Genomic DNA, 23,619 nt, shown 5'->3' on the forward strand with positions numbered 1-23,619 from the left:
GAGAGTGAGAGTAGGGGAAGGGCAGGGAGAGAGAGAGAGGGAAAGAGAGAATCCCAAGGAAGCTCTATGGTACTAACGCAGAGCCTGACATGGGGCTTAATCCCACGCACGGTGAGATCACGACCTGAGCTGATATCAAGAGTTGAATGCTTAAAAGAAAAAAAAAAAAAAAAGGAGTTGTATGCTTAACCGACTGACCCACCCAGGAGCCCCTTACCTTTTTTTTTTTTTTTAACGTTTATTTATTTTTGAGACAGAGAGAGACACAGCGTGAACGGGGGAGGGGCAGAGAGAGAGGGAGACACAGAATCGGAAGCAGGCTCCAGGCTCTGAGCCATCAGCCCAGAGTCCAACGCGGGGCTCGAACTCGCGGACCGCGAGATCGTGACCTGAGCTGAAGTCGGATGCTCAACCGACTGAGCCACCCAGGCGCCCCGCCCCTTACCTTTTAAAAAGAATTTTTTTTTAATGTTTATTTATTGAGAGAGAGGCGGGGAAGGGGCAGAAAGAGAGGGAGACAGAGAATCCCAAGCACCTGCACTGACGGTGTAGAGACCTACACAGGGCCCAGTCTCACGAATCCTGAGATCATGACCTGAGCCAAAACCAAGAGTTGGACACTTCACTGACTGAGCCACACAGGAGCCCCAAAGTCTTACCTTTTTTAAAAAGTGCGTGTTTATTTTTGATAGAGAGCGCAAGTAGGGGAGGGGGAGAGAGAGGGAGACAGAGGATCTGAAGTGGGCTCTGTGCTGACTGCAGGGCTTGAACCCAAGAACTTTGAGATCATGACCTGAGCCGAAGTTGGACACTTAACCGACTGAGCCACCCACTGCCCTCTGAAGTCTCACCTTTTTACAATGCCTTTACAATGCCCGTATTTCATTGCAATAGCATCCTTAGGTCCTAGATAATACTCTGTACCTTTTCCCAAGGAGAAAACGGGAGGACAGAGAGGTTCCGTGACACCATGGCACCCTCCTCTTTTCCTCCTTGTCCTCACAATTCATAGTTATGTTGGGTGGGGGTTGGTTTTTCAGTGCCTGCCTTCACTCGAATGGGAATTTCAGGAGGGCAGAGGTCATGCCTGTGTTGTCCACTGATTCCTGAGTATCTGAGATAATGCCTGGCACATAGTAGGTGCTTAATAAGTACTTGTAAAATAAATGAATGCTTGATTATTGATATTACAGTAGGGCTAGCTCGTGGCAGGGTTGGGACCAGGTCTCGGATCCCATGAGAAAGCACGCTTTCCCATTTGTGGCCCGTCCTCCAGAGTAAGCCCACTGTGCCCCTTGGGCCCAGGATCCCAGAGCATGGAGAACGGGCCCAGTGGGACCCAGTGGGGTCAGAAGTGTCTACACCTCCCCTGCCCCTAGTCTGGTGCCAGCTGCAGGCCAGAGGGAAGTCCCTATTCAGGCCGAGAACCCGGCAGCGGGGAGACCTGTCTCAACACTTGCCCTCCCTGCCTCTTCGTCTGCCTCCTGCCTCTCTGTGCTGCAGTTTCCAAATCTGTACCATGGAGAGAATAGCATCCTGCTTCTAAGGTCGTGGCAAGAATTAAATGAGGTACCACGCCTGCTAACACGTACACAGTGCTTACCATGCATAAACGAACTCCTTTAATCTCCACGACAAGCTTGTTAGTATCAGATGAAGAAACTGAGGCACAGAGAGGTTAAGGGCTTGACCAAAGCCACACACACACACACACACACACACACACACACAGCTAGTAAGTGATAGAGCTGTTTAAGGAGTTACATCCAGACAGCCAAGTTCCAGAATATACTCTTCATGGAGAATGCATGATGCATGGAACTCACTCAGCAAAATGTTAGCTCCTATTATTTTCCAGGGTGGCACTTCCACGGCGGCCCAGAGGCTCTTACCTCATTCACTGCCATGGGACAGTCCCAGCCCTCTCTCTTCTACCCTGTCCCACTTAACTACCTTTGCTGCCAGCACTGGGGAAATTCCCAGGGAGAAGAATGGGAAATTCCTGGAATCAGGGAGAGGCATTCCGAAGGGCTAGGGAAGACTTTGTCTTCTGCTTGGTATGCTTAACGAATCAGGGAGGTGCTTCTGGCTGGTCCGAGGAGAAGACTCCCCTGAAGCAGAAGCAGAGAAGGGAGAAGAGCATCTCTGGGGGGTTTTTGTTGGGTGCCCTCAGGAGGGGTGGGGTGAAACGGTAGGTAGGGGATAGGTGAGACACCATCCCCCTTGGCATCAGCCCCTGGGAACGCACCCAGTCATGTCGTCAGACTGCCCCTTCAGACCTCTGCAGAAAGTCTGCGGACGGGGCTTGGGCAGGGTGGGGTCGGTAGGATCGGAGGGAGAGGCCTGCCTTCACTTCCATCACTGGACATCTGGTTCCACCTAGTGGCCTCTGATGTTCCAACTGTCCTAACAGACCCAAGGAAGCTCAGGACCAACAGAAGGGAGGGAAGCGGGGGGGTGTCTTTCAACTGGTCAGTGTTTCTTGAGCCCCTACTCTGTGCAAGGCACACTCTGTGTTACAATGAGGCATATTCATGAGTATAAGAAAGGAGCTGAGGGCTAACAATTTCCCAGCTCACCACAGGCCAGCCCTGTGCTGAGGTCTACACTGTGTTGGCACATGCCTGACCACGGAGCACTGGGGATCAGGGCCTGCCCTTGACTTCTCTGGATTTCAGTGTCCACTTCTGAAAAATAAGAGAGCTGGTGTAGATCATCCTTAGGGTCTCCTCCTGGATAAAAATTCTGTAAAGTTACACCACAGAGTGGTTCAGAGTTTCAGCTTTGGAGTTGGGCAAACTTGCATTTGGATCCCATGAGCTATGCATGCTTGGACAAGTTACTCTACCTCTCTGAGCCCGGGGTAATAATGTAGAGATAAGTATGATAATTCTACCGAGTGTTTAGCACAGGGCCTGACACTTCCTGAATGCTCAGTGAATGATGGTGATGATATGGGTGATGACTCTATTTACCAAAATCACTGTATCACACGGCAGCAGGTGGTTTCAACACCAACAGCCTGAGTGCCATGGGCGTTTGGAAGGATCTGACTCACTCAGGGGCCGGTCCGGGAGTCAGTTCTGCAGTGGGATTAAGAAAGCACAATTCTGGGGCGCCTGTGGGCGGTGGCGGGGCGGGGGGCAGGCGGGTGGCGCTCAGCCAGTTAAGCATCCGACTCTTGATTTCGGCTCAGGTCATGGTCTCTCGGTTCATGGGATCGAGCCCTGTGTCGGGTTGCATGCTGATGGTGCAGAGCCTGCTTGGGATTCTCTCTCCCTTCTCTCTGCCTCACCCCCACTTGCACTGTCTCTCTCAAATAAAGAAACTTAAAAAAAAAAAAACAACCACAAGTCCAAGGGGGGACCACACGACGTTTGGTCTGAGGGCTAGGTGACCCATCCTCCAGCTCCTCTTTCACCCCTTCCTGAGGATATGGAGCCTGAGTCCTGGGCTCTCCTCTCTGCTGTGGGGGCAGGGGGTGCTGGCAACAAAGAGGACAGTTGAGTCCTCGGCCTAACTTCTCTGCAGCTTCGTTGTGACATTCTGAACTGCAGACAAGGTCAGTCCTGCAGCCACCTGGGCCTCCTGTCCCCACAGAAAGAGTGGACAGTAAGAAGCCAGAAAGATAAAAAAATGTCATGAATTTGTTTTACAATTTTTTTATGTTTATTTTTTGAGAGAGAGACAGAGCACAAGCCAGGGAGGGGAGGAGAGAGAGGGAGACACAGAATCCGAAGCAGGCTCCCGGCTCCGAGCTGTCCTCACAGAACCCCACACGGGGCTCGAACTCACCGACCGTGAGATCATGACCTGAGCCGAAGTCAAATGCTTAATCGACTGAGCCACCCAGGCGCCCCAGAAAGATAAAAAATTTTTTAAAGCCGAAGATGCTCCTTGACCTTTTCTAAGGGTATGCCAGTCTTTTCTTCTTTTCCTCTTCCTTTTTTCTTGGGATTCCTCTTTTTGCTCAGTAGGTTGGGGCCCCTCTGGGTAGGACGGAGGCTTTCCTGGTCAGGAAGTCTTCCAGGGAAGTCACTTCCAGGTTGATCTGCTCCTACGAGGCCCTGGCTAATGTTTGCTGACTGCAGAAGTGACTTTCAACTCCAACCACAGCCGTCCAGTTCTTCTCTTGCTCCAGCTCCGAGGAGTGGGACCACAGCAGCCTGCCCTCTCCTGGTTTTTATTCCATTGTCTTCCTGCGCCCCTTCCTCCACCCTGCGCCTTCTGCTCTGTGTGCTCTGTGATCTCGCCGGCCCCCTGGCCCACCCACACCTTCACCCTCCTATCTCCACGTCCAGCTCTAGCCTTTCTCATGAACTGCAGAGAATTCCTTTAAGCCAAGGCTTTCCCCCACCCTCTTCCCCACACAGGTGAGTGTCTTGCTGTTCACCCCAGCCTAGGGGTCAGCCTTGACCTGTCCCTCCTCCACTGCACAGCCAAAGCCCCGTGACGCTGGCCATTTCCCTGCACTCTGCTCTTTGCCACCCTCCGGACTGCCCCTGCCTCCTGTCCTGCGTGCATCCTCCTGCTCCAGCCTATCGTGACCCCAGCTGCCCATAAGGGAGCCCTCTAAACACCCTGCTCAAGTCCCTGTTCCTCCGCTTAGCAGCTTGTAACACTGTCCACTGCCTTTCAGATAAATGTAAACTCCTTGGCCTGGCCTACAAAGTCCTTCCTGGCCCTGCCTCTGCTGACCTGTCCAGGCTCCTTGTTCCGAGCTCCCAGGCCCTCTCTCTGCAGTCCCTTGCATTCCAGCCTCCTTGACATTCTTGCTGGCTCTCAGGTGCGTGGCCTACTGTCACATCGCTAAGCCTTTGTATGTGCTGTGTCTTCCGCCGGGAGCACTTCCCTCCCTGCTGTCTGTCTGGCAGGCTCACAGTCATTTCTCAGGAAGCACTCAAATGCCCCCTCATCTGGGAGGCCTTCCAGATCCCTCCAGGCTCCTCTGGGTTCAGACTTGTCTTTTGCCTTTCACAGCATCTATCACACTGAATTGTAATTATTGATTTACATATCCCTTTCGCCCTCTGGACTGAAAGCTCCTTGGTGGCAGAGGTCTTTTACGTATTTGTTTTCTGACTGTCTGGAGCATAGCAGGTGCTCAGTAAATACTGGTCATTGCAAATGTCCATCCATCTCGTGATCTCGTGTCTGGATCAGAATGCGTTTTTAGATTTTTTTTTTTAATTTTTTTTTTCAACGTTTATTTATTTTTGGGACAGAGAGAGACAGAGCATGAACAGGGGAGGGGCAGAGAGAGGGAGACACAGAATCGGAAACAGGCTCCAGGCTCCGAGCCATCAGCCCAGAGCCTGACGCGGGGCTTGAACTCACGGACCGCGAGATCGTGACCTGGCTGAAGTCGGACGCTTAACCGACTGCGCCACCCAGGCGCCCCCGTTTTTAGATTTTGATTGTTTCGCTTTCCGCGAGGAGTTCTGGTGGTTAGAAGGCAGGCCGATGGACTTGTGCTTGTTGAGTTCAGAACTCTGGAGTCAGATCTAGGTCCTGGGCCTGGCTCTGCCGTGTATCAGCCATGCCGGTACGTGACTGAAAGCCTGCACAGGGGTGATAATAGCATTTACCCCATAGAGCTGTTGTGAGTGTTCGTCAGCTGAGTGCTAGGATCTAGGGAGTGTTCAATAAATGACAGTTTCAAATGTAGGAGCTGCCTGAGCATTGTCTCCCGAGGCAGAGTGTGAAGGCCTGTGTTCCAGTCCCCGGTCTGCCCCTCCACACCGTGGGACCCTAGGCCAGCCACGTCCCCTCTCTGGGCTCCAGCCTTCTCTTCAGAGGCTGGGAGCAGGTGGCCTCTGAGGCCTCCGCAGGTCTGACCTGCCGTTGCCCTGTGGGGCCCGAGGAGGAGTGTCCTGGAGGGCAAGATGAATGCTCTATGTCCAGCAGAGGGCCTTGCCCGGCCCCTGGCCAACGGGGTGGGAGGGAGCAGCTCGGGTCCACTGGAGCAGGCTGGTGATGCCAGACGCCTGACTGGAGGCGGACCAAGCGGCCAGCTGCCTCTCTCCGGTCAGCCCGGCGCTTGGACCCCTCTCTCTCACCTGCTCTTCGTGGGGCAGCTGCCTCCTGCTCGTCCGGCCATGCAGTGGCCGTGGCCGCTGGCCGTCTCTCTTGCTGTGGTGTTGGCCGCGGGGCTGAGCAGAGTGTCTGGGGGTGCCGCCCTGCACTCGGGCGGGCACAGAGCCGAGGCCCAGGAGCAGCAGAGCCGGTCCAAGAGAGGCACTGAGGATGACGAGGCCAGGGAGGTGCAGCAGTATGTGCCCGAGGAGTGGGCCGAGTACCCGCGGCCCATCCACCCTGCTGGCCTGCAGCCCACCCAGGCCCTGGTGGCCACCAGCCCCAACCCAGACAAGGACGGGGGCAGCCCAGGCGGCAGGCGGGAGCCTCGGGGCAATCTGACGGGGACGCCGGGTCAGAGGCTGCAGATTCAGAACCCCCTGTACCCGGTGACCGAGAGCTCCTACAGTGCCTATGCCATCATGCTCCTGGCCCTGGTGCTGTTCGCTGTGGGCATCGTGGGTAACCTGTCGGTCATGTGCATCGTGTGGCACAGCTACTACCTGAAGAGTGCCTGGAACTCTATCCTCGCGAGCCTGGCCCTCTGGGATTTTCTGGTCCTCTTTTTCTGCCTCCCTGTTGTTATCTTCAATGAGATCACCAAGCAGAGGTTGCTGGGTGACGTTTCTTGCCGGGCCGTGCCCTTCATGGAGGTGAGTGTGTGTCCAGCTCTGGGGCTGCAATCCGTCAGGCTGTCGGAAGTGGGACATGTGGGTGTGCGGGACCCCAGAGGCCCAGAGCTACATCTTGCTTCTCCTCCAATTTGGGCAAGGAGACAAACACGGTATTGGTTCCCGGTGGCTCTCAGCGAAACCAAGGCATCTAGGGGGTGCAGGAAGGTGTGTGGGAGCCCTGGGGGCCAGCCTCAGCCTGGTCTCTTACTTCAGGAGCAGCCTCGAGGCAGATCTCTCCCCCTTTCTCTTTACTCTGAGCTGTCCCCTCCCTGCCTTAACCCCCCTCCGTCTTTCCACCCCAGAAATTGCTCCGTCGGCTGTGTGTCTCCTTTTTCTCCCTTTTTGCCACTGCCGCTGCCCTGCACCCACAGGGTGTTGACTTCTGAATATCCTGCTTCCCTAAGCAGTATGTAAAGGGAGATTCCAGTCTTCTGCAGCTCCCCCAGGTCAAGTCAGTATCTACTCCCCTTGAACGCAAACGCCAGAAGGAAAGTCCCTTCCTTACTGTGACTATTGTCATCCCTCTCTAAAAGGGAAGACCTAGTTCTGGGTGCTAGAGCCTGGGGGCGAGGGGCTTAATATCAACTTATGTCTCTGACATACCGGGTATCTCTGGGGCAGGTCACATCTCCTGTCCAATTTGCTTATTGCCCAACCGTGGGGTAGACCAGATGGCCCCACTGGTGGGTTTATTCTACAATTCTAAAATATATCACCAACCTCATTTCTGGGAACTCCCACCTAACGACAGGCACATGAGTGATGATGGGCGTATAGATCCTACACAGAGAGCCTAACCCAAACATTACAAAAATATACCAGTATATGTGCATTTATGTGAGACACAGCAAGGCCACTGTGTCTACATAGGGGCACAAAATAAGCGAGCAGCCTTTTAAATTTTGGCTACGGGCGGGGCGGGAGGGAGGCTACTAATGAGGACTGGAGTAGCTGTGGCCTCCCATGAAGGCTGCCGCTCCTCTCGAGAGTGGATGATGCTATGGGACGTGAGTGGCTTGCCGGAGTGGAGAAGGAATCAGGATCAGGCGTCTGGACGTAGGTTCTGTTCCCAACTTGGTCCCCAGTTCACTGTATATTAGTCATGATTTCATATTTGGACAGACTGAGGCTCAGCAGTTGGGGCAGCCCTTTGTGTCCTTCCCAACCCAGGGAGACCGCCTCACCGTGGCCCAAAGGTACCCAAACCTGAAAGAAGGCCCTATGGTTGGGGCTAGCCCCGGCATCTTTGTTATCATCTGGGGCTTAGGACCCAGGTGCACTGTGAAAGGTTGGGCAAGAGGACTAGATTAGAAACCAGGCTTTGCCCCTCACTAGCTGAGTAACCTAGGTCTGCTTGATCTGTCTGAACCTCAGTTTTCCCCTCTGTAAGTTGGGAATAATAATAATAACTATTTGAATGAGTTCTTGAAGGATTAAATGGGAAATATCGACAAAGTCCTTAGAATTAAAATAATTCAGTAAGTGGTGGGTTTCACCAGGGAGGGTCTAAGAGCAGGAGAGGAGGAGGGCAGACGCATGTGAACTCTTGTCTGCACGAAAGCCTGCCCTGCCTGACTGCGGGTCTCAACATACCTAATACCTAGGCTGTGGCTCACATCCTCCTGGGCCACCCGCTCCACACCTCCTGGAGGATGGAGATAGTTCATGAGCTGACAGAGCCCCCCTTTAGGCTGGGTAATGGGGAGGAGTTGAGGGAAAAATACCCTGTCCCGGAACCCTTCCGTAGGGGGGATCCTAGGAAGGCCCGCAGGAGGGAGCAGGAGAAGGCAACTTGGAATTTTTGTGTGTGTGTTATTTTTGGTTTTGTCCAAGCCCCAAGGCTGCTCTTCCGCAGGCCTGGGCTCCCCTGCCAAGGGAGTAAGGGGTGCCGGTTCTCACAAAGATCACTTGGTGCCTGTGCTAATGAGCCAGAGATTGTGTTCCCCCAGCCAGAAGAGGGAAGAATTTGGACGGAAGGGGGGATCTGAGCACAATCCCTGAGTGTGGTTGAGCATCATCTGATAGCTTGGGAGGGTTCTCCTCTTCCTCTCTTCTCTCTGGCACTTTCTTCCCCTGCTGCTCTGGCTTCTCTCTCTTGGCTCACAGGGTGATTTTCCTATGTGCTCAATGAATAGCATCAGGGAGGGTGGGCCCAGGCTGTTTTGGAGGAAGGCTGCTTCCTCACGCAGCCAGGCCCCTAGCTTTCTTGGATAGGATGAAGAGACAGAGAGGGAGAGAGAGAGAGAGAGAGAGAGAGAGAGAGAGAGTGTGTGTGACTGAGCCATGTTTCAAAAACCTTTCACCTGAGGCTCATAATGGGATAATGGGACCTGGGGATGGAAGGACCCATAAAGACCCAGAATTGCTATGTCTTTGTCTTGATTCTTCGTTAGGGAAGATATTCCAGAGTCTCTCAGAGAGCATATGGGTCTGTGGGACCCAGGCCATTCATTCCCTAGCCCAAGAGGCAAAGAAGCAGGGTGGAAAGAGTCGGGCCCGTCTGTGTGTGGATCTCAACTCCGCCATCCACCTAGTCACTCATCCTGCCCGAGCCAGTTTCTTCGTCTGTACGACGGTTGGCTGCAAGGATATGGCGACGTACATCAAGTGCCTGACTCGTGGAAAATACTCACTAAATGCTGGTTGTCATTACTGTTGTTTCTACACTTACCACCCAGTTTCCCGTCTGAGCCAGAAACCCAGGCCTCCTCCTGCCTCCTGGGTTTGACCACGTGCTTCTCTCCTCCTCTACACCTTTGCCCACAGGTCTCCTCCCTGGGAGTCACCACCTTCAGCCTCTGCGCCCTGGGCATCGACCGCTTCCATGTGGCCACCAGCACCCTGCCAAAGGTGAGGCCCATCGAGCGGTGCCAGTCCATCCTGGCCAAGCTGGCTGTCATCTGGGTGGGCTCCATGATCCTGGCTGTGCCCGAGCTCCTGCTGTGGCAGCTGTCGCAGGAGCCTGCCCCCGCCACGGGCACTGTGGACTCCTGCATCATGAAACCCTCGGCCAGCCTGCCCGAGTCCCTCTACTCGCTGGTGATGACCTACCAGAACGCCCGCATGTGGTGGTACTTTGGCTGCTACTTCTGCCTGCCCATCCTCTTCACGGTCACCTGCCAGCTGGTGACGTGGCGGGTGCGGAGCCCTCCCAGGAGGAAGCCGGAGTGCCGGGCAGGCAAACACGAGCAGTGCGAGAGCCAGCTCAACAGCACCGTGGTGGGCCTGACCGTGGTCTACGCCCTCTGCACCCTCCCCGAGAACGTCTGCAACATCGTGGTGGCCTACCTTTCCACTGAGCTGACTCGCCAGACCCTGGACCTCCTGGGCCTCATCAACCAGTTCTCCATCTTCTTCAAGGGAGCCATCACCCCCGTGCTCCTCCTGTGTATCTGCAGGCCGCTGGGCCAGGCCTTCCTGGGCTGCTGCTGCTGCTGCTGTGCCGAGTGTGGTGGCGCCTCGGAGGCCTCAGCCGCCGGCGGCTCGGACAACAAGCTCAAGACCGAGCTGCCCTCCTCCATCTACTTCCACAAGCCCAGGGAGTCGCCCCCGCTCCTGCCCCTGGGCACGCCTTGCTGAGGCCAGGCTGCGGCCTGGGGGTGGGGGGGCACGGGAGCAGGGGCCAGGTGGGGCAGGGCGGGTGCCCCCCAGCCTGTGTCTGGTGTTTGGTGTTTCTGGCCCCATAGGTCTTGCTTCTCTGCCCGTCTTGCTGTCTAGAGGTGGACTTGGTCCCTCTTGTGGGGGTTCGGGTGTGTCAAAGCCCCTTCCCCCAGCAGGGCCTTCCCCGGCTGTCTCTTGGCGTCTCCCAGCCCTGTCCTCGGTGGGTGGTAATGCTTCCAGGTCCTTAGAACTGCCTAGAAACTCTCAGTCCCCCAGCTGGGAGCCAGAACTTCACCTGCCTCTGTCTTGGAATCTGCTGTGCTTTAGTTGGCTGCTCTCTAAGCGTTGCCTGCTGACTCTCATCCATCCTAGAATAGGGGGCCCTTTGGGGGCCAGTCCTGCCTGGCTCTTCTCTGGACCAGGTCTGCCCTAGCCTTAGACATCTCCTCCTCCCGGCACCTTCTCTTCTTCCGGAGGATTTATCTCTCTTTCTTCTTCCTTCTCTGGCATATCCTGGGTTGCTCTGTGCCAACCCCCCCCCGCCCCTGCCCGCCACCCCGCCGCCATCCGCCCCGTGGTAGGTACTCCCTTGTAGAAGGCCCTTCTTCAAAAACAATAAACTAGGTGGAACTATCCCTGTGCCCACTGGAGTTTCTCGTGCCACATCCTGACAGTGCCCAGATGCACCTGGCCCTTTTCCAGGACAGGTGGCGCCCTGGGGGGATTCCTCCCAGCCGCATTTGGCCCTTTATGGCCTGTGGCTGATGTCCTGCCCAGCCTTATGGCCCTACGGCTTTTGAGGGGCAGAGTGGATGAAGGGCTTGGGAGGTGGAGTGCTAAGTCTTTGTCCTAGCCTGAGCCCGAGCATCCTTGGGAAGTCAAAAGGCAGCAAACTTATCTCTTCTGGAGCCCCTGCTCTGTTCCTCCTCCTCCACAAAGCCCCCATTTTAGAGAAACCAGCAGCCTTCCTCGGTGAGCCCGGGGCCTTCCAGCCTCTCTGACTCTGAGAGCTGCTCTTTTTCAGTTTCTTCGAACAGACTGTTTTGCCCGTAGACGGCCCAGCTGCCTGCTCCCTGTCTGCCCCCACCCTGCCCCCACTACACCCCTCCCTGGCGGCCAGAGCTCCGTCCTGTGCCCCCAGAAACCCCTCAGCTCCTCCCGCTGGTCTTGCCCCGGGTGTCCCACTTCTGCCAGGTACCCTTTTGGGGTCCTTCCACAGCCCCCCTTAACCCTGTTTGGGCCTCGAGGGTCTGGCACAGGTTCAACCAGAAGGGACACCTCGGCCTAGGCCACAAATCACTCCCTGCCTCCTAAGCCCAGCTTTGTCTCAAGTGCAGCTCTGGGTCCCAGTGGCGACTTCTGCCCGCCAGATCCACCTAGAACATCTGCACGAGGCCTCGGAAGGGATGATGAGGGACAGAGGTTGCTGAGCGCACTGGGCTCCTTTCTCCTCTGACCACCCCACCCACACCCCTTGGCCTCAGCCCGGCCCCGACCCAAGCCTCCTTCCCCCCCTCTCTTGGGGATCTTAATGGCCTTGTTCTCTCTTCCTGGCACCCACCCCCAGGACGGGTGACGCCAAGAGAGAGGGAGGCCGTTGCTAAGTGATGGAGCTTCCATGCACACACTCTTTGTGCTGGGGAGTGACACCCACCCATTTCTCAGCAGACCTGTTGCCACAGTGACCGAAGCCCTCAGCTGTGTCCGTAGAAACTTAAGATGAGTGGGCGGGGGGGGGTGGGGTGGGGGCAGGTTGGAGAGGGAGCCAAAGGCAGGCTCGCGGCACTGAGGATACGGGGGCCATTTTCTCCACCCCCGCCCAACTCCCTCTCTACCCCCGTCCCCACCCTCGTTCTAGACGCACCAGTAGCTTCCTATGGGATGTAGGGAGGGGGCCCGGGGTGAACTGAGGTGAAGTCTGGCACGGGGAGAGGGCCGAGGATGGAAGGCTGAGGGCAGGGGAGGGGGCACCTTGACATCCTGTTTGGGGGGACTTTTCCAGAGGGCACCCCCCCCCCCCTGCTTCTCCCTCCTGCTGCTTGGCCAGCTCAGGGCTGATGAGAGGGGGAAGATGGTGTCTCGAGGCCCTGCCACCAGCCCCGCCTTCCATGCCTGCCAACGTGAATGGCTTGCAAGATTAGTCAGCAGGCCAGCAGGGCCTTGGGAAAGAGCCACTGTCCCTCTGGCCTGGGCCAGCTGGGGGAACAATGTGGCGTTTGTTGCTCAGGGGTCCCAGGCTGCTGGTGGGGGGGCGGGTTGGCACACTGGCGGGTGGTGGATTTGAGCTGGGATGCTCAGAGGCAGCACAGACATTCTCCCTTCCCCTCGGGGCAGACTTTAGACCAGCCCTCAGACCCCGAGGCGGGGGGGGGGGGGGGGAGAGGGCAATCCACGGAGCCTCCCCCTTCAGCTGGAAGTGGGGGGCAGAGAGCACGAGCACTTTGCATTGAGAATCACCTCCCTCCAATGGGACCGGACGTGGTCATTGAGCCTCTCAGTTTCCTCATCTGTAAAATGGGAACAAGCCCTCTCTCACAGAGGACTACAGTCATTAAACGAGACACGATATCTAAAGCATCTGGCGTGACGCCTGGCACCTTTTCTTCCTTCCTTTTGGGAAATGAATTCTCTAGTACTACAGAGTAGGCTTGCCAGGGTACTCTCAAAACTCATCCAGGCTTTGGGACTTGAAAGGGCCCCAAACGATGATTTACATATATACGCACAGTCTGTTCCCGGTCCAACTTCCACAAATTCTTGAGGTCCTATTAGGCACCTGCTGCGTGCAGGCGCCGTGGTAGGATGATGCTTGCTTGCTGGTAAGCAGCTCATCCTGTCTAACCTCCAATGTCACCCCTCATCGGGGGATTCAGGACCGGGAAAGGCAGGTCTGCCCTGACACCTGCCCCGTCCTGCTCCCCACATGAGTGACCGTCAGGCCTCTCCAGCCTCCTAGGCCAAGGGCAACTCCTGCCACCTCTGCAGCCAGGAGAGCACGGGGGCAGCCTGGTCCCACCTTCAACCTCCTTAACCAGGGGGCACGTTTCCTATTCCTTAGGAGCTAGAAGACACCTTAAAACCACTTCACCCCATTTGCCAAATTCCATCCACATTCTTTCCTCCAACTCCTCTGGTAAAGGGGAACTGCCTCTCCAGGCAAGTCATTTCTTTCTTTTAAAAAAAAAATTTTTTTTTGGACATTTATTTATTTTTGAGAGACAGAGCACTAGCAGGAGAGGGGCAGAGAAAGAGGGAGACACAGAATCCGAAGCAGGCTCCAGGCTCCAAGCTGTCAGCACAGAGCCCGACGCCGGGCTCGAACTCACAAACTGCGAGATCATGACCTGAGCCGAAGTCTGACGCTTAACCGACTGAGCCACACAGGCACCCCCCCCCCCCTCTCCAGTCATTTCTGACTATAAACTACCTTCGGGAAGAAGCCCGGGGCACCAAGAAGTTCAGAGCCAATAGGTGCTAATAGGTGAAGTTCAGAGCCAATAGGGCAGGCCCAGGACCCTTGAGGCCAAAGCCCTGGGATCCCTGCTCCCACATCTAAGGGAACCATGGCTCCTTCTTCCTGCAGAAGTGACTTCCTGCAGAGGCAGGACTAGAGGACCAGAAAACAGAGCTGCTGTAGGGGCCTGCTCTATTCTCCAGGGGGACGGGAGGCTGAAGGGGGCGGAGCAGGGGAGAGGCGGAGCTTTCCTGCGAAAGTGGGTCAAGATGGCCCCGGATTTGGGTAAGCTGGGCCTGCAAGGCTCAGAAGCCGCAGCTGTGGGCAAGGAGGAGGGGGGACCAGCTCTGAAGGCTGGGGTCAAGTAGGGCAAGGACTGGGATTGGGCAGAGGAACAAGGGTACGGCCTCTCTCCCAAGAAACCGGTGGCACCGACACCAACAGAGAAGCAGGGAAGGGGGGAAGCCGTCAGGCTCTGCAGGCCCGGCACCGCCCCCTGGAGGACAATTCGCTGTGGCTGCAGGTAGGGCTCTGAATGCACTCGAGGGAGGCGCAGCCCCGCACACATCGGGATGCAGCCCCACACTCCGGCCACGCTGACCCCAGCCCCAGGCAGGTCCTTAAACAGACTTCCTCCTTAGCTCCACTTGGCAGCTGGAAGCTCAGAGCCGACCGCATGCGAGTCTGACGAGGGAGGGAGAAGGAGGCCCGGCGAGGCCCGGCACACGTGCGGGAGGCTGCTGTGTGAAGTGCCATTGTGTGCCCGGTGTGAGCGCGTGCCTCCCTCTCCGTGGCTGTTTGTGCCCAGTGTGCGGGCCAGCCAGTCATTCCGTGGCATCTAACGGACAAATAACCAGCCCCGTACACCCCCCCGACACAAAACTGGTCATTTATTCGTGTTGTTAGGAGGCAAAAAAATGTACAGTTACAAGAATCATTTTCCAAACAGAGGTTAAATATGAGCTGAAAAGTGTAAAAAAGGAAGAGGAGCATCACTTTACAAATCATTAAATTAAAACACATAAACCAACAGAAAACAAAACCCAAAGAACCAACCCCCCATGCTGAGTTCTCTCCTTGTGCAACTCTGCAAAATGAGAACAGAAAATGAGGTGGCCCATGGAGTTGGGGGCCCCAGGAAGGGGCAGGAGCTGGGAGCCAGGAACGGGCAGGAGGGGCTGCTGGGGCGCCCCGGGCGCTGGCCTCCTGCCCCTTCCGCCTGGTGCTCTCTGGCACCTGGTTGTGCCTGGTGGCCCTACTGAGGCTAGGGGGGGCAGACAGGGGCACCTCCGGAGGTGGCAGTCAGCCTGTGACGTTCAAGCACTACGGGGACAAGCCAGATCGGGAAGTGGAAATGAACGCGACATGGGGATGGCCGCCAGTGCCCTGGCTGGTACCTGCCCCCCAGGTGCCAGCCTTCACTTTCCTAATCTGAACCTGCCCCAAGCCCACCCCGCATCTCTTTCCTTCTTTCCAGACCGCCCCCCTCCCGGGTCCTGACGGGCCCCTGCAGCATCAAATGGTTGATTTTAGTCTTTGCTTAAATTAAAAAATTAAAATATATATACATATATATACTGTACACACAGGACAACAACAGAAGAGTGTTGAAAAGGGCAGTGTAGGAGTGGGGCACGGGAGAGAGGAGGGCAGGGGCTATGGGGCCAGGGCTGTTAAGGGGCCGGAAGCAGGGCCGGCAGAGGGCAGAGGGAAGGGGAAGGGCGAGAGGTTAGGGGGCCAGAATGGGAGCGGTTTATTTTACAATAAAATCAGGAGTTCAAACCTCAGCAGAACAGGACTCTGGGATCCCCAGAGGGTCCCTCCCCACACTGAGTGAGGAGGGACGGGCTTAGGGGGGACGGCAGGGTGGGCGGGGAGCTCGGCTTCGGGTTTGGATGACAGCAGGTCCCTGGTCCGAGGGGGGAGGACCGCAGTCTCAGCTTCTCCGTGACTTTGAGTGTTGAATAAGCCACTGTAGGGTGATATCTGGGTGGGGGACGACAGAGAGGTTTATACGCCTTCCAGTTTGTGCTGGGCCGACGGGGGAGGTGGAACAAACACCTTAGGGAGTGGCCTAAGCCCAGGGCTTCCGAAACTGCAACTGGGGATCGACTCTGAGGGCAGCAAAAGCCCAGAGCCATCGAGCTCCAAACAGCCCCAGATGAGTGGCGGGGGGCATCTGGGTGGCGTGAAGGACGGAGCCATGGGACGTCACAGCCAGAAGGGGCCTGGGAATCGCCTGATCTAACCCTGTGACCGTTACAGTGGGGGAGGCAAGGCCCCAGGAAGGGAGCGATTTGCCTAAGGTCACACAACCAGTAGAGGGCAGAGCCGGGTGGTGCTCAGATTCTGAGCTTCCCCGATGCCTGTCCTACCCCAGGAGAACCATAGAGCTTTGGGCTTCAAGGAAGGTTGTGGAGTGAAAACCTTTGAGAGTCACTGCCCCAGAACACCCAGAAGTGCCTCTCCACTCCTCCCCTTGTCCCCGGCTCTTCCCAGAATGCCAGCAACTCCCCCATACCCACGCGCACCAATGTTGTCCTTTTCTTTGCAGGAAATGGAGTAGCAGCAGATCTCTCGGTCCTGGATGGCAGAAAGATTCCTGGGGGGAAACCAGAGTAGAACCTGCTGAGGCTAGGACTGCCCAGGGGGCCTGGGGCTGGGGGCGCCAGAGTCCTTTGCTTGCTCTGGAGCTACAATGGGGAGGGCGAGGCTCCGGGAAAGGTAGGCTCTGCTGCCACCATGTGGCGAATACTGAGAGCAGCAGCAAGCCGTCTCCCTCTCGGTGGCCTGGGAAATCGGGGGAGCAGGGAGGAAGGACAGAGAAGAGTAGCCAAACTCACATTTTCTCAATCAGCTCCTTCTCATCCAGTGCTCCTGGAAGGTCTCGCTTGTTACCCAGGACTAAGACCTACAGAGGAGGACAAAGACTAGGTCCAGGGCTGCCAGGCCAGGCCGTCTGTTTCCTCTCCCCACCTCAACCATGCCTGGCCTTCACCTGCCTCAGGCCAGGCTCCCAGTGACTTCCCAGGGGGCTCCCTCCCCCCCCCCCCCACTCCAATGCGCTGCTGACCGGAATGCCCTGCAGCTGGGGTTTGTCCAGTAGGTTGTGCAACTCATTCTTGGAGGCCTCAATCTTCTCCTGGTCAGCGGCGTCCACCATGTACCTGGGGGACAGCAGGGTGGGGACAAGCAGGTTGCCACTACAGGCTGAGAGGTAGGAAGAGAAGGACCTGCTGCTTGCGGGAGCAAACCTCTTGTTTGGGCGTGGTCACCTCTTGATCTGTGGGCTATCTAGGCCTCCTCCAGGGCCTGCCGTTATCCCGTAGTCCAAAGTCCCCTCCGAAGAAGCTGTCATGCAGGGGGTGAAGCTTGGCTCTTTGAGATTATGTGTAAATCCCTCCCAAAGTGACCCTCTTAAGTCTTCAGGGAAAGACTAGCTATGGGTGAGTGAGAAAAAAGCAAAGGATGCCCCAGAAGATTTTCTTGCAGCAAGATACTTTTAAAAAATGAGGTCAGGGCCACCTGGGTGGCTCAGTGGGTTGAGCGACCGACTTCGGCTCAGGTCGTGATCTCGCGGTCCATGAGTTCGAGCCCCACGTCGGGCTCTGTGCTGACAGCTCGGAGCCTGGAGCCTGCTTCGGATTCTGTGTCTCCCTTTCTCTCTGACCCTGCCCTGCTCACGCCCTGTCTCTCTCTCTCTCAAAAATAAACAAACATTAAAAATAATTAAAAAAAATTTTTTTAAAAATGTTTATTTACCTTTGAGACAGAGACAGACAGAGCATGAACAGGGGGAGGGTCAGAGAGAGAGGGAGACACAGAATCCGAAGCAGGCTCCAGGCTCCGAGCTGTCAGCACAGAGCCCGACGCGGGGCTCGAACTCACAGACCGCGAGATCGTGACCTGAGCCGAAGTCGGATGCCCAACCCACTGAGCCACCCGGGCGCCCCCCCAAAAAATGTTTTTTAAATGAGGTAAAAAACAATGAAACCAAAACAATCTTTTGTTTGGGCATACACATGTGAGATAAAATTATTTTTTAAAAGCAAGGGAACGAGCCATTTAAATCACACAAAAGTCAGGAGAGCGGTGACTCTAAATTGGGGGGAGGCAGGGAGACACAGGTACTTTGAGCCGGTTGATGCTCTGGTTCTCAGATTGGCCGGGAGGTGCCCAGAGTGTTTCACAGATATTCTTATCTGCACACAAAGTAAAGGCCGGCCGTGTAAGGACAGTGTGTTGTGAACCCAGCACTTTGATGGATCCAGTTCTGGACCTGTGGCTCCTACAGGTAGTGAGGTTGCGGGGCCGGGGCGGGCGGGGGGGGGGGGGGGTGGGGGGTAGGGCGGGGAGCCAGGTGAGGCTGAGTCCTGCCACCAGCCTGGTCCTGCACTTACACAATGGCACTCACTCCTCGGCAGTAGCGCTCCCACATGCTGCGGAATCGAGGCTGTCCCCCAATGTCCCAGAGCTGAGCGAGAAGAGGGTGACACGGTCTCAGCAGCAAGCAGGCAATCAAACCCGTCTTGGCTCCCAAGTCCCCCTCCCAGCTCCCCTACTCCCTGCACACACCACCCCCACCCCCCACCCCCTGCTCTAGGATTCACGTGCTGTCCGGTCCTCCTGTCTCTGCACCCCTCTGCCTCAGAAGTCTTGTGCTCTTTTCCGCACTATCCAAGCCTCGGCTTTCCTTCAGCTTCTCCCCCCAGGGGTCGCAGATGCCCTCCCCAACTCCCTTCCAGATGCCCGTCCCCAACAGGCACACACGGGCTCTTCTGTGGCCCCAGCTGTGCCCAGAGTTTTGGCTTCCTGCCGCTCACCTTGATGGTCACGTTCCCTTTGGTGATTTTGCGCATGTTGAAACCCACGGTGGGGATCATGTCCTCGTTGAACTGTCCTGACTGGGAGGAAGAGTCAGAATTGGAAAAGGGGTAACAACTGACAGAATCCAGATGCGCCACCTCTGGTGGCCACGGCCACAAGGCTGCAAGAGTGAGGCAGAGGCCAGGCCCGAGCTTCACAGGCACCCCTCTGCGAGGGGGGCATGGGGCCATCTCCTGAGTGTCCCTTGGTTTCATGGGGGATGGCCATAAACAACTCAGGTGTTCATCCGATTCCTGGGGCTCTCCCATGAACACGAGGCCTGTCTTCTTCAGGCAAACTCAAAGTCTCGCAGCCCAGACCGGGGAAAAAAATTCCTCCTAAAGTCTAACCTATAGCTCTCTGTTGGAACAGGAGCCCCTTTATTATAGTTAGTCTCCAGTGGAGCAGAAGAATTACCTCCCAACCAAAGAACTTCAAGCAGCTCATGATAAGCAGTGAGGGGGGATCTCAAGGGAAGGAGACATATCTTCAAACTGGCAGCAAATATTTTGAGGGAAGGTAAAGTGGCCACCCCAACGTGCAATCCCCACCAAGTAATTTCTGGATTATCCGGTGGTTGTGGTCTATTTGTACGACACTCCATTTGTTAGGATGGATAATCCACACTCTGTACTCCCTGTTGACTTATGTGTCTCCCCACTGGACTGAGAGCTTCATGGGGAGGGGAACCACGCCTCCATTAACAACATTAGCAGATGTTTGCTGAATAATTAGGAGTTGACTATAACTCCATATCCCATAACCCCCTCTCGAATTCAAACGATCGTCATTTCTCCCCCCTCTAAATTGTCTCCAAGATGTCTAGACTGCTCTAAACTAGCCCAGGCCTGAAGGCCAGACCAAACTTGCTCCAAGGTCATTTCCATGTTCACATGTAGGACAATTCTGCTTACAACCACCCCCCTCAGGTGCAGGAGATGGGACTTGCTTAACCTTGAATCTGAGGGTGACAGCCCTTGTCTCTCTACCATGCCATTTGTTTCCACTAGGTGGTCGGAATAATTTGCCTCAGGTCACGTAAGGAAGTCAGGGGCTCTGACCCTTAGCCAAGGTGTAGGAGATGACGATTTCTTATTCAGAGTCTGTAGGCCTGAATGAAGACTGCCTGAGGATCCATCCAAATGAGAGCGATCGATTCCCTTTTATCCAGAGGAATCACCCACACTCATTCACCAAAGTTCTTGCAAGTGAGAACTGAGTCCTTATGACTCATGCTCATGACAAGGTAGAGTAAGGTTCCCACCCCAAGGGCCACAGATGCACTGCAGAGAGTCCGTAAACCCCCTGAAATTGCTCCCGATGTGCATGTACAAAATTTTTGTTTGTATGGACACTTCTCTGGCGCAAGGGTCTCTAATTTTTATCAGTTATCAAAAGGGTCCCAGAGCCCTAAAAGTTAGGAATCACCGAGGGAAAGGGAGCATCCTGAAGGAGGACGGCTTTGCTCCCAGCTAAGTATGGAGGCCCTAAACACATGTGGTCTAATATCCAAACCCCAGCAAGGTGCCAGGGTGGGGGTGGGGGCACCCTCTGGACCAAAGTCCACTCCTCCCCATCGGGGCTGCTGAAGAACATAAGGGTCTAAAGAAGAAAGCCCAGTTTTTATTAACCATTCACATGGAGGAGCGTGGACAAGACACTTCAACCTCATTGGGCCTCACGGCTTCCTCCCGTGAAATGGGGACAAGGGTTTTTGTTTCCTAGAGACTGGCAAATAAGGCTCACAAAGTGCTTGGAAATGGAAATGGTCTGAGTATCGCATGAAGAGCCATCTGGCATCTCTGGCAAGTAGAAGATTCACAGGCTCCCATATACATGAAAAAGCCTGGCCTGGCAGAATGGGATTTGGGGCTGGGAAAACGTTCGGGAAACCAGGCTCCCCGGGACCCAAATAGCCAGTTCAGCTGTGAACCAAAGCTAAGCTGGAACCGGGTTATGACTTCATTTCCCTGCTAATGCCTCCTGATCTCACAAGCTCCTCACTTAATGGCTGGAAGTAACCTTTTGTCTCAGACTTGAATACCTCCTGGCTCATTCCCTCTTGGGTGGGCTCCAACTGTCTGAAAATTCTGTATAATGAGTCAAAAATCCATTTTCCTATAACTTCCATCCCTTGTTCCAAAGGCTTGGGTACCCCAAGAGTAGTTCTTCCATAGGACAGTCTTTTACACTTTTACATATTTGAAAATGGCTCTCTCTTTTTCCCTCAGGCAAAACATCTCCTACTTTCTACATCACAACTTTTTGAGAGGAGCTCAACAGAACACTTCTAGGTCCTTAGAAGGGCCGTGAAGTCTCTGTATAATTTTTTTTTTTTTTCCAGTTCACATTAGCCTGCTGAGTAGCTAGCCACATAAACTCAACTTCTATTTACAGTCAGACCTCATAGGGGGAGTAGAAAAAGCCAAATGGGAAAAAAGCTGAGACCAACAGATGACAAATGAGCGGGCAAAGGTGATTCAGAAAGTCAGCGGTGGGCATGGGAACAAAGGCCAGGGGTCCCGATTCTTCATTTCTTTCTGAAAGACACTCTACCGTGGTTATACACAAGGTGGGCAGAAATGCCAGTGCGGGAGCCCTGGAGGCTTGGAGAACACCAGTTTCCCTGATCCTAAAACTCCCGCGGAAGTCCACAAGGGGTGATTTTTCTTGGAAGGCCTCTTTAAAGGGAAATTTTGCTGGCACTTTTAGGATGGTGAGCCCTTCGGGTGAGCCGAAGTGGCAAGTTGAGTAGCGAACGGGGGAATGCATGGGCTAAGAGCTGTACATCACCCAAACTCTGACCTGGCAGTGTAATATGTGACTCTTGGGTTCTGTTCCTGGGTCCGATCCCGTTTTGGATATGATGCAGGTCTAGAGGAGGCCCTCCTGACGAGGAACTGGAACCCACCTGGGTACCTGTGCATCTCTGCCCAGGCGCGGGGCTTCCCTGGGGACTGGAGGTGACACCTAGGGTGAGCTGTTAGAGCAGCAACAACTTGGTCCTCCTCTTGGCCTTACCCTGGAGACGTCTCCTAGATCTAAATGCCTAGAAGCCAAGCCACCCAGGCCTGCAGGATCAGAGTCCAGGTGTTATGTTCCTGCCCAAGGGGGCCCAAGAGCCCAAGTCAATGCCAAATCTAACTAGGGGCCAAACTCTCAGACAGGAGCCCAGGGGCCCATGTTGGCTAGGAGACAATCATGCCAAAAAACCCAGCAGGGGCCTGAAGGTCCTGGCCTGTCGGATGAGGAACTAGGAACCACTGGGTGGAGAAAGGGGCAGGAGTCCTCTGCAAAACATGTTTGGAAAAGGAAGCCAGTGCCTAAATATGTGACCGTGGGGTACCCGCAGCTCCAGCCTCCAGCCTTCCCTCTGCCCTCCTGCCTCAGGCCATGCTCCTTCTGGGATGCTGAGATCCATCAGGGGGGCCCTCTTCTTCCGGGATGGGCCACAACACAGAGAAGTACCTGGGCTGACCGGCCATACTTCTTTGCTAACCCACAGCATCGTCATTTTTGGCCAGTGTGTGGCCAATCCACAATTCTCAGAAACCCCAGTATGGGTACTGGGACCGGCGGGGGGCAACCCCAGCACCTGCCCCAAGCCTCCCTCAGCCCCACACGCCCAGTCCAGCCAAGCTCTTTAATGCAGGCCGCAGCCATTACCGCAGCCTCAGCTCACACACCCATGGAGCCCATCTTCCCTTTTTGTAAGACAGATTTTAACTCCTTCCCCACCACTCCCCGGCAGTGAAAGACTTACAATTGCCCATCTCCGTCTCGACTACCCAAAGCCCTCAGAGCCACTCTCTCCCGTGTCCCTAGAGTGGGCAGCGCCCCTCCAACTCATCCTCTGGTTGGGGCACCTCCTGCTGCAACTTCTGAGCCAGACGGAGACTCCAAACTCCCTTTCCGATGCCATCCTCCCCGGACCCCCAGCTAAGACGCCGCGGGTTCCTGGAGAGGAGGAGTCTGGGCTGGTGCCAAGGGCCTCAGCTGATGCCACTACCCCCAGGGGACACCTCCCCTCCCCCTCAACAGCGCCGGGGCTTCCCCTTCCGGCAGAGAGGGGTTAAAGCCTCGGGGTGGGGCTGGGCTTGCCCAGGCCCCTTCCCCAAGCCGCTCCGGCCGCCGGGTCCCGCGACCCTCTGCACGCGGGGCGGGAAGGCCCGGGCGCTTTCGCCCCGTCATGCCCCCTCGCGCGGGGACCGGAGGAAGCCTGTCTCTGCAGGCGGCGGGTCCCGCCAGCCTCGTGACCCCCAGGGGCCGCCAGGCCCAGGGCCCCAGCCGGTGTCCTCGCCCCCCTTCCCCCGCCCCCAGCCGTGCCATCCCGGCCCGGGCGGGACAGCGGGTCGCGCGCCACCCAGGTCTCCCACGGGCCGTGCTAGGCCCCAAGCGCTCGGGCCCGCTCCTCCCCCGCCCGGCGCCCGGCGGTGCCCGGCCATGCCAGGCGGCGACCCCGGCTCACCAGGGCGCGGCGCAGGCCGACACAGGCCCGACCCTCGGCCGGCGCCCCGGGCCCGCGCCCCGCGCCCCCGTACCGCGATCACGTTGACGAAGGTGGTCTTGCCGGAGTACTGCAGCCCGACCAGCGTGAGCTCCATCTCCTCCTTCCAGAACAGGGCCTTGAACCAGTCCAGCAGCTTGTTGAACAAAGCGATCATGGTCGCTGCGGCCGGCCCCGCCCGGTGCCGGCTGCCCGCCGCCCCTCGCTGCCCTCGCGCTGCGGCCCGGAGCGGCCCCTCCCCGGTGCGGCCCGGGTCCCGCGGCTCGGTGCGGGCGGAGGCTGGAGCGCAGCGGCCGACGACTCGCTGCCCCCGGATCCGCTCGCCGATGGGTGTGGCTTCGGCGCCCTCCTCCCCCTCCTCCTCCTCCTCCTCCGCCGCCGCCGCTGCCGCCGCCGCCGCCGCCGCCGCCGCCCTCCCGCGCCGCCGCTGCCCGGCCGTGTCC

At 56.4% G+C, this 23,619-nt stretch overlaps 2 protein-coding genes across 3 annotated transcripts; one reads left to right on the forward strand and one right to left on the reverse strand.

Moving 5' to 3' along the window:
• Positions 1-5,972: 5,972 nt before the first annotated feature.
• Positions 5,973-12,926, forward strand: GPR37L1 (G protein-coupled receptor 37 like 1). The gene is made up of 2 exons (XM_043567847.1): positions 5,973-6,728; positions 9,516-12,926. The coding sequence occupies exons 1-2, from the start codon at positions 6,099-6,101 to the stop codon at positions 10,326-10,328; spliced, it is 1,443 nt and encodes a 480-aa protein (XP_043423782.1). The 5' UTR covers positions 5,973-6,098; the 3' UTR covers positions 10,329-12,926.
• A 1,750-nt stretch (positions 12,927-14,676) lies between these two features.
• ARL8A (ADP ribosylation factor like GTPase 8A) lies at positions 14,677-23,488 on the reverse strand. Of its 2 annotated transcripts, none has more exons than XM_043569415.1 (7): positions 23,211-23,488; positions 18,627-18,707; positions 18,204-18,277; positions 16,877-16,970; positions 16,647-16,714; positions 16,335-16,428; positions 14,677-15,789 (listed from the first exon to the last, which is right to left on the reverse strand). In XM_043569415.1, the coding sequence occupies exons 1-7, from the start codon at positions 23,331-23,333 to the stop codon at positions 15,562-15,564; spliced, it is 762 nt and encodes a 253-aa protein (XP_043425350.1). In that variant the 5' UTR covers positions 23,334-23,488; the 3' UTR covers positions 14,677-15,561. The 2 variants fall into 2 exon arrangements, with proteins under 2 accessions (XP_043425350.1, XP_043425351.1); XM_043569416.1 differs by having other exon boundaries at positions 16,335-16,405; positions 23,211-23,487.
• Between the last annotated feature and the right edge of the window lie 131 nt (positions 23,489-23,619).

Source organism: Prionailurus bengalensis, chromosome E4, assembly GCF_016509475.1.
Source record: "Prionailurus bengalensis isolate Pbe53 chromosome E4, Fcat_Pben_1.1_paternal_pri, whole genome shotgun sequence".
In the NCBI taxonomy this organism is placed as follows: domain Eukaryota; kingdom Metazoa; phylum Chordata; class Mammalia; order Carnivora; family Felidae; genus Prionailurus; species Prionailurus bengalensis.

Coding starts and splice junctions, on each gene's coding strand:
- GPR37L1 (XM_043567847.1), top strand. CDS start 6,099: ATGCAGTGGCCGTGGCCGCTGGCCGTCTCTCTTGCTGTGGTGTTGGCC. Junction 6,729..9,515: donor GGGCCGTGCCCTTCATGGAG/GTGAGTGTGTGT, acceptor CTTTGCCCACAG/GTCTCCTCCCTGGGAGTCAC.
- ARL8A (XM_043569415.1), bottom strand. CDS start 23,333: ATGATCGCTTTGTTCAACAAGCTGCTGGACTGGTTCAAGGCCCTGTTC. Junction 18,278..18,626: donor AAGGGAACGTGACCATCAAG/GTGAGCGGCAGG, acceptor CTTCTCGCTCAG/CTCTGGGACATTGGGGGACA. Junction 16,715..16,876: donor CCCAGCTGCAGGGCATTCCG/GTCAGCAGCGCA, acceptor CCTCCTCTGTAG/GTCTTAGTCCTGGGTAACAA.